We start from the raw sequence: 18,031 nt of genomic DNA, 5'->3' as shown, positions 1-18,031 counted from the left end.
TCTGACAGTGGCCAAATGCCCACCATGGCAGAATGGATAACTAAAAGGCAGCTGTCTAGTAGGAGATTCGTTTTTTAAATACAAATGCTATGAACCACACACACACAAAAAATCCAAGTGTGAAAGAATATTGGCAGCTGTCTAAACTAGGTTATCCATTGCCTACAAAAATATTTAATTGCAGTCACAGATTTTTTTTCAAAGCAAAAAAACAGCCTGATAATTTTCTTTTTCATCACACTGGGCAACAGTAAGCTCACACTCTTACTGTCAACTGCAGCCTGTTTTTTCCCCAAATGCAAACAAGCTTAAAGCCCTTCAAGAACTGCCCAAGATCCAGGATTTAATACCTATTTGTGCCAATATCACAAAAGCATTGCCTGCTTCAATGGGCAGCAGGCCCTTAGCACAGAGAGGCTGCAAGACTAAGCACCCTTACTTCGGAGCAAAAGAATTTCTTTTTTTTTTATATATAAATTTTATTGGGTTTTATGATAGAAATTTTCCATTGCATTAAACAACATCTATAACAATATCAAATTTCAATTCTAACCTAAAGTTGTTATAATTCCATATCATATAATAAAAAAGAGAAAAGAAAAAAGAAAAAAAGAAATGGAAAATTTTTTGACTTCCCCTTCACCTCTATCTGCCTCTTAATAAAAAGTTCATCCCGTCATAGGTAATCTAATCTTAATAAAATATCAATACCGTATATAAAAAACCATAATCTGTTAGTAAATATAATTATGCTTATTCAATATAAAAAAAATCAAAAATAATCCTCTGGATCAGATTAGAAAATATTCTTCCATTCTTCCCAATTTTAACTCATATTCACAATAATGCATCCACGCCCCCCATTCCCCCAAAAACCGAACGTCATTTTCTTCATTTAGAATAGCTGTGAGTTTTGCCATTTCTGCCACTTCAAACATTTTAACAATCCAGTCTTTTTTCTCGGGAGTTTCTAGCCCTTTCCATTTCGCTGCATAAAGCAGTCTCGCAGCTGTTGTGGCATAAATCAAAAAAGTTCTTTGTGTTGCTAAGTCGTCTGGAATCATACTCAATAACATCATTTCTGGTGTTTTGGGTATATTCTTTTGTAGTATTAATCTCAATTCATTATAGATCATGTCCCAGAAGTCTTTGGCTTTGTCACAGGTCCACCACATGTGATAAAAGGAACCAATTTCTTTGTTACATTTCCAACAAGTAGGGGACATCGTTTTATAAATCTTTGCAATTTTCTTGGGTGTTAGATACCATCTATACATCATTTTATAAATGTTTTCTCGCACTGACTGTGCTTTTATTCCTTTTAAATCTTTAGACCATAATCTTTCCCATTTATTTAAAACAATATCATGTCCCACATTTTGAGCCCAATCTATCATAGTTGGTTTAATCGTGTCCTGCTCACAGTATATTGTTAAAAGGAGATTATACATTTTAGAAATCAGCTTTGTATTATTGTCTAGTAGAATCCTTTGAAAAGGAGATTTTTCTTTAGAGAAACCTTTTTTTGCATCTTGTACAAAAACTGATTTGATTTGGTAATATTGAAGCCATTGTAAATCATCCTTAAGAAGTTGAAAGTCTTTTAGTGAGCATTTCTTTCCTTCCCAATTAATTAGATCTTGATAAGTAATAAATTTGTCTGGTCTAAGTGGGCGCAGAGTTAGCTTTTCTTGGGGCGATATCCACATCGGTGTTTCTGGTTCCAAAATGTGTTTATATCTCATCCAGATACGAAGTAGAGAGGACCTGATTATATGATTACGAAATGTTGCTTGTAATTTAATTTTATCATACCACAAATAACCATGCCATCCACTTAAGTTATTATAACCTTCCAAGTCTAACAAACGTACATTTGACAAATTCATCCAGTCTTTTAGCCATACTAAAGCTACCGCTTCAGCATAGAGTTGAAAATTAGGCAGTGCTAAACCTCCTCTAATTTTTAGATCCACCAAGTATTTATAAGCAGTCCTTGGTTTTTTTCCTTGCCAGATGAAGTTTGAAATGTCTTTCCTCCAAGTTTCAAAATATTTAGTTTGTGATATTATTGGTAAATTTTGGAATAAGAAGAGCATCCTCGGTAAGACATTCATTTGGATCGTTGAGATACGTCCCATTAATGACAATTTTTTGTTTGACCATATAATCATATCAGTTTTAATCTTACCCCATAACTTGAGGTAGTTGTTGGTTAACAGATCTTTATTCTTTGCAGTAATCCAAATTCCCAGGTATTTAACTTTGTTAGCTTTCTCCCAGCCAGTATATGATATAAATTCCTGTTGTTGTATTTCCGATAAATTTTTAAATATTATCTTGTTTTTTTCTTGATTCACTTTAAAGCCTGATACTTTTCCAAAATCATCCAAAGTCTCCTGAAGTATATTCATTGACTGTGTTGGGTTTTCCAAAATTAGCAGTAGGTCATCCGCGAATGCTCTCAACTTAAATTCATGTTTTTTAATTCTTAGTCCGCGGATGTCCTCCATACTTCTTAGTTTCACACATAGCGGTTCCAACACCAACAAAAATAAAAGTGGAGACAAGGGACATCCCTGTCTAGTCCCTTTCGTGATTTGGCAGTTATCTGACATTGATTCATTAACCAAAATTTTAGCTTGTTGGGAGGTATAAATAGCCGATATACCTTTCTGAAAACGATCTCCAAAGTTCAATTTATCCAAAATCCGTTTCAAGAAGTTCCAAGAGACCATATCAAAGGCTTTTTCTGCATCCAAAAATACAAAAGCCGCAGTTTGTTGAATATTCTGGTCATAATATTCCAGTGAATCTAGTAAAATTCTTACATTGTCTTTTATTTGCCTTCCTGGTATAAAACCTGCTTGGTCCTCATGTATAAGATCCTTAATAAATTGCTTTATCCTGCATGCCAAAACCGAAGCAAAAATTTTGTAATCCACATTTAAGAGCGATATAGGTCTGTAATTAGATGTTTTTTCTGGATCTCTTCCTTCTTTGGGTATCAGTGATATAAATGCGTGTGACCAAGTCTCCGGGGATGTTCCCTCGTCCAAAATTGCATTGTAAAGTGAACCAAAAAATCCAACTAAATTGTCACTAAATGTTCTATAAAATAGTGCAGTAATTCCATCTGGTCCAGGTGTTTTATCCGTTTTTTGTCTCAGTATTGCTTCTTGTATTTCTTCCCTTGTTACTGGAGCTTCAATACATTCTCTCTGGGTCACTGACAAAGCTTTCATCTGTATTGAGTTTAGAAATTTATCTATTTTCTGTTTTGGAGTATTTTCTTTCTGATATAACTTAGAGTAAAATGAAACAAATTCTTTCTGAATTTCTGAAGTTGAATAAACTGGTCCTTTAGCAGTTTGGATTTTTGTTATAATCTTCTTTTGAAATGAGTCCTTCAGTTGTGTTGCTAAAAATTTTCCTGGTTTATTTGCATATTCAAAATACTTTTGTTTAGCAAGTTTCAGATTTTTATTCATTTCCTCCATTATTACCAAATTTAATTGGTGTTTAGATGCAGAAATCTGTATTTGAATTTCTCTTCTCTCCTCTTCCTGTGTTACCATTACCAGTTTCTGCTCCAATTTTTGTAAATTCCAAAGTATGTTGTTTGTAAATTGCATTTGAGTCTTCTTCCAGGCCGAGTGTTTCTGTATCATAAAACCTCTCAGAACAGCTTTGAATGCGTCCCAAACTGTATTTAAAGAAGTTTCCCCATTAAGGTTAATTTCAAAAAAGTCTTTCATTAAAACCTGTAATTCCTTTTGTATCTTGTTGTCTTTTAACAGTTTATCGTTCATTCGCCATCTAAATGCTTGTTTATTGTTCCAATCAAAGGTAACAGGATTGTGATCAGAAAAAGTTCTAGGTAAAATATGAATTTTACGTAGTTGCGTGAAAATTGATTTACTGGCCCATATCATATCGATTCTGGAGTGTGAATCATGTCTTGCTGAATAAAAGGTGTATTCTTTAGCTGTTGTATTCATTGTTCTCCAAATGTCTTGTAATTCTAATTCTGAAGCCATGGCAAAGAAAGTTTTAGGCAAGCATCCATCATTGATATCTTTTGCTTTTGATTTTTTGTCCAGAGATGGGAGAATAATTCCATTGAAGTCGCCCATCAATAAAATTTGGTCTTTTGCGTACTGGGCTATCAGATCATGTAATTTTTCATAGAAGGATTTTTTCCCTTCATTGGGTGCATAGATTCCAACCACTATTGTCCTTTGTCCCAATATTTTAGTTCTGATAATTACAATTCTTCCTTCATTGTCTTTATATACTAGTTCTGGACAGAGACTGGGGTGGGCATAGATTACCACTCCCTTTGTTTTAGTTTTAGCAGAAGCAATAAATGCTTGTCCAAGCACCTGTTTCTCCAAGTATTTTTTATGCTTTGAAGCTATATGGGTTTCTTGTAGGCAAATTAGGGAGTATTTATATTTCTGTAGATATTTGAAGATTCTGGCCCTTTTAGTTTTCTCATTCAGTCCATTTACATTCCAAGAAATTGCTTTTGCCATAATGTAGTGTTTTTTAGCAAAATAAAAAGTCTATAGTTTGGTACCACCTTCTGCACCCTGTACCTCTTCTTCTTCCTCTTCTTCTTCCTCCTTCTCTCCAGGTAATTCTTTAAGGTCCATTTTATATTTTCTCAGAAATTTCCCCACATCTGCTTGGGATAGAATTGTCGTTTTCACTTCCTTATAGGTGAAAGCCAGACCTTGTGGCATAATCCAACGGTATTTGATACCATTAGCTTTCAGTATAGACACAAAGTCTTTGTAGTTATTCCTCTGTGAAAGTAGGTGCCTTGGAATATCCTTCAATAGTATAAGAGAGGAATCTCCTGCTGACACTGGATTTTCATAATGAATCTTCATAATCTTATCTTTAACTCTGGTGTCATAAAACACTATCATCAAATCTCTTGGCTTAGATCTTCTCATTCTAGCAGGTAGTGGTATCCTGTATATTCTATTAATGGCTTGTTTTAATTCTTGTTCATCTATCTGAAATAAGTAGGCCAAATTTGGTATTGCAGATTCTTTATTGTCTCCCATCATATCTGGAAAATTGCGTATACGAAGATTGGTCTCTCTCACTCTCATCTCCATCATTGCCATTTGATTTTTTGCCGCCATCTGATCCGCTTGTATTGTTTCAATCTGTTTTTCTTGGCTTGTTAATTTTTTCTTTGTGTCCTTGTGCTCATCCATCACTTTCTTAATTGATGCATCCATCGCTTGCATATCTGTCTTCATAACAATCATTTGAGTTTTTACTTCTTTCAAGTCTCCAGTGACCACATCCAACTTCTGATTAATAGCTTGGGATGCTTGACCAAGATTTGTCATCATAGAAGTCAACTGTGCCATCTGTGTAGACATCTGTTCAAACTGTTTATTTGTTGCCTCAGTTTGTTTAGTTAGCATGTCCTGTAACTTTTTTCCCATGGTCGAGGTTTGTAAAGAGTCCCTTAGTTTAGTATAGGCAGGGCTGTGTAGTGAGCCAGAGCGGGGTCGAGACATTTACAGTCAAAAAAAAGCTGGTAAAATACATGTCTACCGACAGGGCCTTTAAGGTGCTGGTTAAAAGGTGATAGTTCAAAGATCAGCCTAATAATTTTTTCGGGTTGAAAAGAGTCGAAATTGGCTTTAAAATTGCATTTTAAAGTTTTAAAATACCAGTGAGTTTTTTCGGTCGCTCTAGATCGGGTTAATCAGGAAGTAAACAGGAAGTTGCTAGTACTGCAGACCTTCTATCGCCTCTTCTCGATGGTTATTCCTTCAGGAATGATTTGAAAGTAACTCGAGTGCGACGGATATTCAGTCCCGCGGCTACTTCCTGTTGTTTTAGTTCCAATGATAGAGAGGGTGTTATAGAGAGTCTTCCGTTCCAGGCACTCCCTTACTGCAAACGTGGCAGGAATTCGCCGGAAAATCAGGAAGAGAGATCACCCTCCCCTTCCTTCGGACCTTCTCATTGGTGATAATTCTTGTCAGTCTAAAAGGTATCCTTCCGACTCTTTGTTATGGTTTAGGCTGATCGATCCGATAAGGCTCCTGTCGCTAATCCCGATGTCTAACTCAGATCAAACTTTTTCAGTTCGGATTATGGAGGGGTGGGGGTCCCAGAAATATTCTTATCAGCCCCCCGTCTGTTCAAATTTCTAGTAAGTAGACGAAGAGTTCTTTTGTACTCACTTGGGTGTCAAGAGGTGAGGTTCTTTTCTTTATGTAGTCCTTATGTTGGTATTAAGGCGGTGGAGGGTAGAGCTTGCTGCCAGAGTTGCGTTTTGGCGATGTCCTTCCCTAGTGCCCTCGCAGGACCGGCGTCTAGGACTCCGAGGGGCTTAAAAAAGCCCCCTCAGAGTACCTAGGAGGTCAAACCGCGTTTGCGGGCTGCAGGGAGTTTCTGCTTTCCAACCCACTTGCAAGGGTCGGATTGGGGTATCTATGTACCCCAAAAATAACGCAAACTTGGATTTCTCCCAGGACAACCTGGGGAAATGGAGTGCTCTCTCCAACGGCACCACCGGAAGTCGGAGCAAAAGAATTTCTTTGAAGGATCAAAGTTGTAAGACTATGAGCAACTCTCCAAATCTTGCCTTAAGCCACAGACTGACTTGATGGCAGACAAAAGGAGGAAGGTGGAGAACAAGGGAAAATGCAGCCACCAGTAGCACAACAAATCCTGCAATATGACATTTTTCAATTGGCTTATTTTTCAATTTAGTTTTTAATTGAATTACAGTGCAATCCTAAACACACACACACACAGAGAGAGAGAGAGATCTTTCTAAGCCCACTGTATTGCAGGCTAGACATAGGGGAGGGGCCATGGCTCAGTGGAAGAGCCTCTGCTTTGCATGCTGAAGGTCCCAGGTTCAATCCCTGGCATCTCCAGTTAAAAGGACCAGATAGGAGGTGATGAGAAAGACTTCTACCCGAGTCCCTGCCAGTTTCAGTAGACACATGAACACATTAAGCTGCCTTATACTGAATCAGACCCTTGGTCCATCGAAGTCAGTATTGTCTACTCAGACCAGCAGCGGCTCTCCAGGGTCTCAGGTTGAAGTCTTTCACATCACCTACTTGCCTAGTCCCTTTAATTGGAGATGCCGGGGATTGAACCTGGGATCTTCTGCATGCTAAGCAGATGCTCTACCACTGAGCCACAGCCCCTCCCAAGTCTGATCCTGATGGATCAATAGTCTGACTCAGTATTAAGGCAGCTTCATGTGTGTTCACTGTGCACAGCACCATATATCAAGTAAGTTGTATCTTGCCTTTCTTCCAAGGAGCTCAAAGCAGCTTACATGGCTCTCCCGTTCTCATTTTATCTGCATAATAACCCGATGAGGTAGGTTAGGCTGAGAGCAACTGGCCCAAAAGCACAGTGAGCTTCATGGCAGAGCAGGGAACTGAACTCTCCCAAAGTGCTAGTCCACTCTGGCCACTATAAACCTCTGTCCATCGAGTTGCAGCCAGGGAAGGTGGGGTGTAAAATCTCTCCATAAACATAACCGCCAGTCTTTATCCGGATCAATTTTGAGCACTAAAATCAAGATTCTGGTAAAGCCAGGAACAGAAGACAGAGACATGGTTATCTATTGGTGAGGTGGCTGATTCATTTTAGATGGCATATCAAGAGAACATGAAGAGCTTGTTCATTACAAAGACCTCCAGCTGTTCTACCTGTAAGACAAAAGCTGCCTCTATTTTTCTGCTCATTTTTGGCACTGGGAAAACCAAGCAGTCGTAAGATGATCTTCCCTCAAGCCCCAGTGTTTGCTTGTTGTCAGTTCTGCCAGTTAAACAAAGCAAAGTGTAAGCCTTAATCGCACATTCATTTGATTAATCCCACTGAGCCATCAATTAAAAGCCTGCAGTCCTAACGAGAAAAGCCGTCTCCTGGCCTAAACCTACAATCCGCTGACAAGACAGCCACAGCTAGATGCCTTCTTCGCTATTTCAGGATAGATTCTTCCTGAGGAATTGAGGGCCAATACCCCAGAATCCTCTATACTGTGAGAGGGTTCTACGGCCAGAGAATCTGGCACAGGAAACATTTCTTGGAAGGGAAAAAACTAGTTCTTGCTATTAAGTGATGGTTTCCAATAGGGCACACCACGCCCTTTATTGTACACCTCATGCACCTCAGCTTGGTACCAAGGACCAGAGTAGATGCGATGGTGCAAAGAACGGCTTGGATTCCAAGCCTTATGCCGCACCCTCTTTCATTGCACAGGTGGGCCTCTGGTATGGAGCACAATTGTCCAGCATGAGGAGGAGCGTCCATTCATGCAAAAAAAGCATGGGGCGGCAGAAGACTGTCTCTGAAACAAAGAGGGGTTCAAACGGAAATAAGGCTTAAGATCCAAGTCCTTGTTTGCACACCTGCTCTCATCACCTACAGAATGGGGGGGAAAGGTTTAATTTTGACAAAGAAGGAGCATGCAGGTGGGAAGGGTCAGGCTCTCCCTCGCATATCCACCCCACCCACCATTGCTTCAGGGACTTTCCTCCCAGTCTGGGTGCGGGTAAATAGGAGAGAGATGAGCTGGGGGGGAAATGCCTGACCTGACCATCAGAAACCCACCACCTCCATGGCATTGCCTGGTGGGCTAAATTCCCAAATCAGGGAGCCCACTCCAGGAGGGTGGCTGCTTTGGCAAGGGAAAACAAACAGAAGGCTGAAGTTTACAAATACCCAAGAGCGACGGGTGTTTTTTTGTAGGGTTATGAGAGAACAAAGACTAAGTGAATTAAGAGAAACTAACAGGAAGTTTATTTTGAGTGCCAGCTTTCTACTTGGAGGAGCTCAAATGGCAATTTAAGAGCTTGCAGACCAGAAGAAATGGTCTGGGAAGAAGGTTGTTGCTCAACTGAACCAGGAAAAAACAAACTTTTTCATTTCCTGATCTTAACCAAAAACTTAGAAGATGCTGCACATTACAGGAGTTAAGCAACAATGAAAGCGCAAAGGGACAAAGAGAAGCTCATCACATGACCACAGATAACTCAAATTTAGAGAGATGTCAAAAGAGCTGGAACACAGGATATAGAAGGCAGAAGATGACATAAGGAGACAGAAGGAGAAAGCAGAAACATGCCAAAGGTGAGAAATCCACAGATTTGGAGGACTTGTTGCCTACCAGTACTTGTTCTGGCTTTGACCTGACCTCTCCAACCAATCCTTTGGTCTGTTCTTGCAGCAGGCCTGCAGAGTCTAAGTTTCAAGTCCCTCCAAGCCCAGCAAGGGGAGGAACAGGGTTATTCAGAGAGTTCTCAGCATCTAAGGAGTCCCTAACCTTTCTGAGCCTGCGGGCACATTTGGAATTCTGACACGACATAGTGCAAGCAGCAGCAAAATGACTGCCACAGGAGGCGGAGCCAGCTACAAAATGATTACCGCAGCATAATTTAGTAACACAGTGTTGATCTTGGTCAAAGAAATTAGGACCATGTTGTCTGCAAAATTGGGACTTTTTGTTGTCCCAAAGTAGTGGGGACAGACCGCGGACCTAATAGACTCCCAACCACGTTGTTTATATACAGACTGAATAATAAGGGAGCCAACAGACTAGCCTTAGATGTCGACACCTAATATCCAACATGCTTCAAAGCTTAAAGGCAGATGCTGTTCCCAGTTTTAGTCTGGGGACCAGCCACGTGCCTGGTTAGCAGAGGTAAGTAAAATTATTTCCTGAGAGAAGGATCCCCCGCCCCCATACACACACACCTTCAGCCACAGATGATAAACCTGTGGATGCATCAACAGGTAGTCTGGTGGGAGTATAGCTTATGGACCTATTTGCAAACACACACACCCAGCTTCTTCCTTTGTTTGTAGAAGGGAGAGCTGATATGCTACATTCAAAATCCACCGTGCATGGCATTTTAAAGACTAAGACAACTGAATAGCATGGTATATAGACACTACTTAACAGAGAAAGGCCCAACCTCAACATGACTTAGGTCCATACAACGTAACACTGTCTCTGAGTGATTTTAAATACTATCCCCCACACATGTCAGGAAGAGGAAAGAGGAAATTGATGGATTCCTCTGTGTGTGTGTGTCTGTGTGTGTTAAGTGCCGTCAAATCACTTTCGACACATGGCGACCCTATGAATCAATGTCCTATCTTTAACAGCCTTACTCAGATCTTGCATACTGACGGCCGTGGCTTCCTTTATAGAGTCAATCCATCTCTTGTTGGGTCTTCCTCTTTTCCTGCTGCCTTCGACTTTTCCTAGAATGACTGTCTTTTCCATTGACTCTTGTCTTCTCATAATGTCGCCAAAGTACAACAGCCTCAGTTTAGTCATTTTAGCTTCTAGGGTCAGTTCAGGCTTGATTTGATCTATAACCCACTGATTTGTTTTTTTGGTGGTCCACGATATCCTTAACACTCTTCTCCGACACCACATTTCAAAGGAATCTACTTTCTTCCTATCAGCTTTTTTCATTGTCCAGCTTTCACACCCATATATAGTAATAGGGAATACGATGGAATGAATTAACCTGATCAATTCCTCTCTAGGGCTCTCATTTTAAGAAAATTAAGGGGAGAGTGCCTGTGTACACCTTTGGGCCTTTCCACACAATACACACAGGCTAACCTGGGTGACTAACCCAGCACATGCTCAACAGAGTTGCAGCCAACCACAGCTCCCTGGTGAGAGGACCTGCATGAAAGAGACGTTTGCAAACACCAGCACAGCACCGTTCACATTCCAAGTTCTTAATACAGGAAAGCTCCGCACTCCCCATCTGTGCATCCCTTTTGCTGTTCCAAAACACAGCACATTGTTTTCTACACCAACGGGGGACGTTCCATATTTAAACACAAGGGCCTTCCTTCCTCTTCTGTAGGGTAGCCCTTCTGGTTTTCCCTCCAAGTGAGGCTGGCAGGTATCTTATTTACATACAATATCTGCTTGTTGCTTTCCATCAATAATGATTCTCTAGGAGGTGCTCACAACAATAAAAGTCCAGCAGCACTCTGAAGACTAACATTTACTTTAGTACGTTCAGTATGTTATTTTGCCACAACTACCTAACACAGCTATTCCTCTGAAATTACAGTAATAAAGTAATTAACATACCAAATAAAAGCAATTCAGGAACTACAACCTCTATTACAACCATACAGCAAAGCACCAAACAATGGAGTAAAAAGATGGAAATAGCATGGCAGCAGAGGAACAGAAAAGCCAAGTAAAATCAAACAGAAAAAACACAAACACTTTTCTTCCCTCCAAAAGGAAGGAGAAATAATATGTCAAGATGACGCCAAGGGGAACTGAAACCTCCACTTTAAGGATTGCCAACAAATGTACTCCTCTGGGTTGGGTCATCTATCAGGGGCCCAGTCATCTATCCTGTGTATACCTCAGGACCTTTCTGCATATTACACAAAGGCAACTACTGGTTTGCAATCAACTTCACACTAAACAGATCTGCAGCCAATCCTGGCACTTTGTCGACTTTTTAAACTAAATACACTTACAAAGACGCACTGGTTGTACTCACATTTTACACTTTCAAGCACACTTAGAATGATCTTCAGCAAATACACCTAAAATGTAATACGCGAAGTAGTAAGTTGGACCCAGGGCTGAGCAGAGGACGCAGCCCCCTTGCTGAAGCCAAGCAGGTCTGGTTAGTGCCTGGATGGGAGGCTGACTGAATACAGAAAAATACGTGGGATGCCCATGTCATAAAACCAAAAATAAATTACACTGATCAAAACAAGCAGAAATGTGAGGTAGTACAATTCATGTAAGACATCTCAGTTCAGAATCCCTCCTGCAAAAGATACCCCTGCTGGTGTACGACCAGACTCAATGCAAAAGGTGGGGTAACCTCTCTGTTGTGCCTAGCTTTCTATTTACAGCGGCTTTAGGCATATGAGAATATTTTTTATCAAGTGATCAACTACACAGCCATCCACTGTACAAACCCACCAGGTCACAGGAGGCAACAGAAGGGAGTGAGGTCCAGTCTGTACGTAGCAGCAGAATGAGATGGAGAAGGGCACTATAGATCTTCAGGAAAAGAATCACATTTTAAAAAAGCATAGTGGGCTGGGCCTGATCCATTCTTCAAATAGGCTACATCACTGCAAACACACAGCTGGAGTAACACAATAGCTGAACAACTGATCTACTTCTGCCATCAAGTCCCAAGGTGAACCTATGGTACCTTTCTATTTCTGTCTCTGCAACAGAGGGATAACAAGAGGTTTGTTGTAACCATTGCAGAATATATATGTTATTTACTTTAAAGTTGTGACAGTGTTTATTACTATTATGTATTTTTGGAATTTGTTGCAGGCAAGGAGTGTGGAAGTATTACAATACATGCAACAGTCAGAGGTTCATTCCACCACCTCATCCAGCTGCATGTACACAGCAGGTCTCAGAAAGACAAGTAGATAAGTTGAACACATGAACATATGAAACTGCCTTACAAAGAGTCAGATCTTGGTCAATCAGGTCACACCTTGTGTGGCTGGCAGGCTCTCCAAGGTCTTAGAGAGAAAGAAAGTCCTTTCAAAACACTTGCTATGCTTTAACACTGAAGATGTCAGGAACTGAACCCAGTTCTGAATGCACAGCATAAGCGCAGGCATTAAGCCACAGCTTGAAGCTGCCTTCCTCTGAACCAGAGATAGTATTTCCTTCAACTAGCAGCAACTCTCCAGGGTCTTCGGTAAGTGTTTTTCCAGCCCTGAGACCCTTTTAAACTGGAGAAGCCAAGGTTGGACATGGAATCTTCTGTATGCACAATCTTCTGTGTCCCTCTGGACACAGAAAAGCAAAACCAACTAGTTTTTTGTTTGTTTGTTTTTTGCTTGTGGACCAAAGGAGAGACTGACCATCACTTCCTTATTAGTGGGCTTAAAGATACATCTAGCAGGCCACTGTGGGAAATAGGTCATTAAATTACACAGAGCATTCACTGAATCCAGTAAAACTCTGATGGTGCAATTTGTCTTTATTAAGTTTTGTTTACTCTGACTGACAACTACCAACAAAATCTACCCAAGCTCCTTCTAAGGGAAAATGTCAGGGAGCAGATTTTACCACAAAGCAGGTGTCCTGACACACAGACACACTAAAAACAGGCTGAACTTCTGAAGCTGCCTTATACTGATGAATGGACCACCTAACTCAGCCTTGTTGTCCACTCAGACTAGCAGTGGCTTTCCAACTCCTCAGGCAGAAGAAGTGCTTTTCAGCACCTGCTACTTACCATCTTTCTAACTGAAGAAGTTAAGGAAAAATCCAAGGAATTAATTGCAAAGGTGCTCTCACCACTCAGCTGTGCCCTGCCTCTGTGATCCATGCAACAAGATTCCTGGTCCATCTGCTGAGTACTGTCTACTTTAACCAGCACTGGCTCTCCGGCCTCTTAGACCGAGAAAGGTCTTTGCCTGAGATCAACTCTGCCCGAGATCAACTGTGATCCCTTTAACTTAGGATGCCAGGAAGCAACCCTAGCAACATCCACCTGCAAAGTAAGTTCATTACCACTGAATTACAGGCCCCACTGACCAGTTACGGCCTTTTACTCAACAAAAACACGTCCCGCTCATTTGCAGATATATAGATACAGAGTCAGGCCACTGACCCATCTAGCTTGGCATTCTTTAGCTGCGCAAAGGAAGATTTCCCCCTGAGACGCCTTAACTAGAGATGCTAGCAACTAAATCCAGGATATTCTGCGTGGAAGTGAGAATAGGGTTATGGCTAGTGTTGGCTGCTACGAGTGGAAGCGGCTTTCCAGCGTCTCAGGCAAAAGAAGAGGACGCCTCTTTCGCAACAGCTGCTCCCGGAGATCCTTCAAGGAGAGACGGCAGAGACCGAGTCGGGTGGGAATATGGGAATGTGGGGTTGGGGGGGGGGAGATCCTGCACGGAAAGGAGATCCGCCGGCGCCGCCACTGGACTGCAGCCTCTCCCTTCAGGGTCGGAGTCGCCGCCGGCGCCAAGGGAAGGCCCTCCCTGCCCCAGCCGGGCGCCTGGCTCCTTCCCCGGCGAGGCAGAGGCCCGGCCCCGCTCCGCTCCCCGGCTACCTTGAGAACGAGGTGGTGGACGCGGGCCCGCGCCGAGCCGCCCCACAGAAGAGCCGCCAAGAGAAGAAGCGCCCCACACGAGGGCGCGGAACGGGAAGCGCGGCCGTCGCCTCCGCACGCCGCCATCTTTATTCCAGCGTCAACACCGCCCTGCCGAGCCCGCCCACTTCCGGGGTCGAAGGGCGACGCGGCCAGGAAAAACGGACGACTTGGCTGACGCACTTCCTAGGCGGAGCGGGGGAGAGCGCGCGGGCTTCGGCTAGCCAATGGGAAGATCGACCGCCGTTTCGAAGGACGCGGCGTGGGGCCGCTCTAAGCCTTGGTGTCTCTATCGTGAGCCAAAAAATTAACACGATTCCCTTCGCTGCTTTGGAGTCACCGTTTGACACCAGAAGTGTCTTTAAGGAAGGGGCTGCGTGATGTGACACAGCGGGAAAAGATGAAAGGACCTGTCAAGCTCACACAGTTCTTTACAGGCACTTCCGGTCGCAGACGGAACTGAATTGTCCGCTCTGGCGTTCCGTAGAATGGGTTTGAACGTAAGAGGCGCCGACGGGCAGAGCTACGCCACGCAGCCCCCCCCCCCACCAGAGATTCAACCCCAGACAGGTGTCCGTTGGATGCCGGAAGTGCAAACTGGCTGTGCGTCACTGTAGTTTTCCCACGCTGTTTCTGCGCAGTCTGCGCCCCGTTATAGATGCTGTCAGTTACGTTCACATCACCCCAAACATCTGTGGCTCTCAAACAACACGTAACAGAAAGGAAGGGGAATACAAATGCTATTCGTTTGCAAAAGGGGAGGGGGAACAAGTCGGTCCAAATGGCTGGTCCAGCCTGGGTGCAGCATGAATTCCCCAGGAGGCTTTGAGAAGCCACTCTCTATCTCAGTTTCACACACACACCCCATCTGCAATAAGGGCATAATAATATTGGCCTACCTTAAAGGACTGTCGTAAGCATCAGCGAAAGATAATGTATGTGAAACGCTTTGAACAATTAAAGCATTATGAATATAGAATCAGAGAAACAGAGTTGGAAAGTGCTTCCCCCCTACACACGCACACACACACACACACACACACACACACACACACTGACCCCTGCTCTATGCCCAGAAGATGGGGGGGAAACCCTCCAAAATCCCTGGTCAGTCTGGCCTGGAGGAAACTTGGCAATCAGCATTACCCTGGGCTTGTAAGAACGGGCCATGAGAGCGGAGCACTGACTCATCCCTTACCACTCTCCCTCACATAATCTGCCTAAGTTCACAGAATCAGCCTTGCTGTCAGATGGCTATCTGGCCTCTGCTTAAAAATCTCCAAAGGAGAGCCCACCGCCTCCCGAGGAAGCCTGTATCCATTTTTACTAGTAGCCAGGAATAGCCCTTTCCTCCATGAACATGTCCACTCCAGTCTGAAAGCCCTCCAAGTTGGCAGCCATCACCACATCCTGGGGCAAAGAGTCCCACAATTTAACTATGCGTTGTGTGAAGAAATACTTCACAGAATCATAGAATAGAATCATAGAATCATAGAGTTGGAAGGGACTACCAGGGTCATCTAGTCCAACCCCCTGCACAATGCAGGAAATTCACAACTACCTCCCCCTCACACCTAGTGACCAGAAGATGGCCAAGATGCCCTCCCTCTCATCATCTGCCTAAGGTCATAGAATCAGCATTGCTGAAAGATGGCCATCTAACCTCTTCTTAAAAACCACCAGGGAAGGAGAGCTTACCACCTCCCGAGGAAGCCTGTTCCACTGAGGAACCACTCTGTTAGAAAGTTCTTCCTAATGTTTAGAAGGAAACTCTTTTGATTTAATTTCAACCCGTTGGTTCTGGTTCGACCTTCCGGGGCAACAGAAAACAACTCAGCACCATCCTCTGTATGACAGCCCTCCAAGTATTTGAAGATAGTTATTGTAATGTAAATGCACTGTGAACAAAGCTCTACAGAGCCATGCATACCCTGTTCCGGTCGTCAGTCACCTCCTGGCTTCCCTCGCTGGGGGCCGACTTTTCGTGAAGCTGGACCTGGCCCAGGCATACCAGCAGCTGCCGGTGGACACTGAGTTGGCCAAGGCGCAGACGATCATCACTCACCGGTGTGCCTTCCAGGTGACTCACCTGCAGTTCGGGGTCAGCACGGCCCCTGGCATCTTCCAAAACTTAATGGAAGACCTACTCAAGTCGTGCTGTACTTTGACGATGTCCTGGTCACTGCTGGCTCCGATGAAGAGCTCCTGGAGCAAGTCCGCCGGGTGCTCTGCTGTTTCCGGGACGCTGGTCTCACGGTGAAGCGGGAGAAATGCCAGCTGGGCCTGCCTCAGGTGGAGTTCCTGGGGTACTTGATAGACTCAGACGGTATCCACCCCACTCCCGACAAGATCAAGGCCATCCACAGCGCCGCCCCATTGCAAGCAGGAACTCCAGTCGTTCCTAGGACTCCTCAACTTCTACCATGCCTTCCTGCCCAACAAGGCGTCGGTAGCGGAGCCTCTGCACCGCCTGCTGGACAAGTCCGCCCCGTGGTCCTGGGGCAAACCGCAGCAGCAAGCGTTCGATGCCGCCAAGGGTCTTCTGTCATCTTCAAGCCTGCTCATCCACTTCGATGAGCGTCTACCAGTGGTGCTGATCTGCGATGCCTCACCCTACAGCATTGGAACTGTCCTCAACCACCGGATGCCGGATGGTCGGGAGGCGCCCATTGCCTTCTACTCTCGGTCTCTCTCTGCGGCGGAGCGCAACTACGCCCAGATTGACCGAGAGGCCCTCGCTGTCGTGGCCAGCGTGAAGAAATTTAATGACTTCGTTTACGGGCGCCCCTTCGAAATTGTCTCCAACCACAAGCCGCTCCTGGGCCTCTTCGTTCCGGACCGGCAGACTCCGCAGGTCGATCTACATGATTCCGTAATCAGGAACTTGAGCGGGCTGATCGCCCTCTCCTTCCCTTTCCTTTTAATTCTTCTTGTTCTTCTTCCTCTCAGACTCCACTTTATCATGGGGGGGGGGCTGGAGCTAGACGCACAACTAAACAGCTATATGACCAAACAGAAAAATATACACAAACAAATCCACCCCCTCTGGAGTAGCAGATGTCAGAGATGTCCTTGTTCTGTCAGACAGACACATAACTACTCTATTAGGGCATCAGTTCACTTTGTCAGATGCATGAAACGTCAAGAAGAGACTATTACATTGTTTGATTCTTGTTGCTCTTTTTGTTGTTTTCATTGATTTGAGTTACTTTTCTTAATAGTAAATATTTTTATTTGTAGTTAAACGCCATTACAAGGTAAATTAAACTATAAAACAAGAAAATTATACAATAAAGACAAAATACAAAATGCCATATAAATTATGATAAAATACAATTAAATTATATCCTAGCTGGCCATCAGTTCTGGCTAGTTACATTCTTTGGCACCAGTTTAGTTCTTATCTTTCTAGCTGCTAGAGTGAAAAGTGACAGCCTGTAAGTGATAAATGAGTTGGTATCTGATGATAAAAATACTAATTTATTGGACTCAGGAAACTGTCAGGCTCCGGCGTTTACCCCTAGCATCCCTGAAAGCAAACTCATCCAGGCAGGTAGTCCTGAAGCAGTAATACTTTATTAGGAGCAAAAAGGTAAATAAAAGAACTGTCTGCCTAAGAACAGAAGAAGGCTGTTAATGGCGATATTGAGGTAGGGTACATGTTTAAAAGCATTCAAGTCTGTGAAGGCAAACTAGGCAGAGCAATCCCGAGATAAGGGTTCCCAGGAAATGTAGACTAAACATAATTACCGTTGCAGCAAACAGAACAAACAAAACTGTACACAGATCTTACAGGCATGTGAACCAAGGACTTGACAGGAAGCCAAAGGCTGGCATGTGAACCAAGGACAAAGTCAAAGGCTGGCTTACCCCTGCCAAGGCCTTTA

The 18,031-nt window shown here is 43.3% G+C and overlaps 1 protein-coding gene across 1 annotated transcript in view; it reads right to left on the bottom strand.

The window, feature by feature from the left end:
- Positions 1 to 16,265, bottom strand: part of GPR107 (G protein-coupled receptor 107) — a 76,390-nt gene extending 60,125 nt beyond the window's left edge. Inside the window, 3 exon segments of the mRNA XM_056860188.1 lie at positions 14,106 to 14,266; positions 14,269 to 14,330; positions 16,234 to 16,265. Of these exon segments, the coding sequence (XP_056716166.1) occupies positions 14,106 to 14,266; positions 14,269 to 14,330; positions 16,234 to 16,265 (255 nt within the window).
- Between the last annotated feature and the right edge of the window lie 1,766 nt (positions 16,266 to 18,031).

The sequence above is a fragment of the Euleptes europaea genome, chromosome 14 (assembly GCF_029931775.1).
Source record: "Euleptes europaea isolate rEulEur1 chromosome 14, rEulEur1.hap1, whole genome shotgun sequence".
Taxonomy (NCBI): Eukaryota; Metazoa; Chordata; class Lepidosauria; order Squamata; family Sphaerodactylidae; genus Euleptes; species Euleptes europaea.
This window is presented reverse-complemented; position numbering and strand designations above follow the sequence as displayed.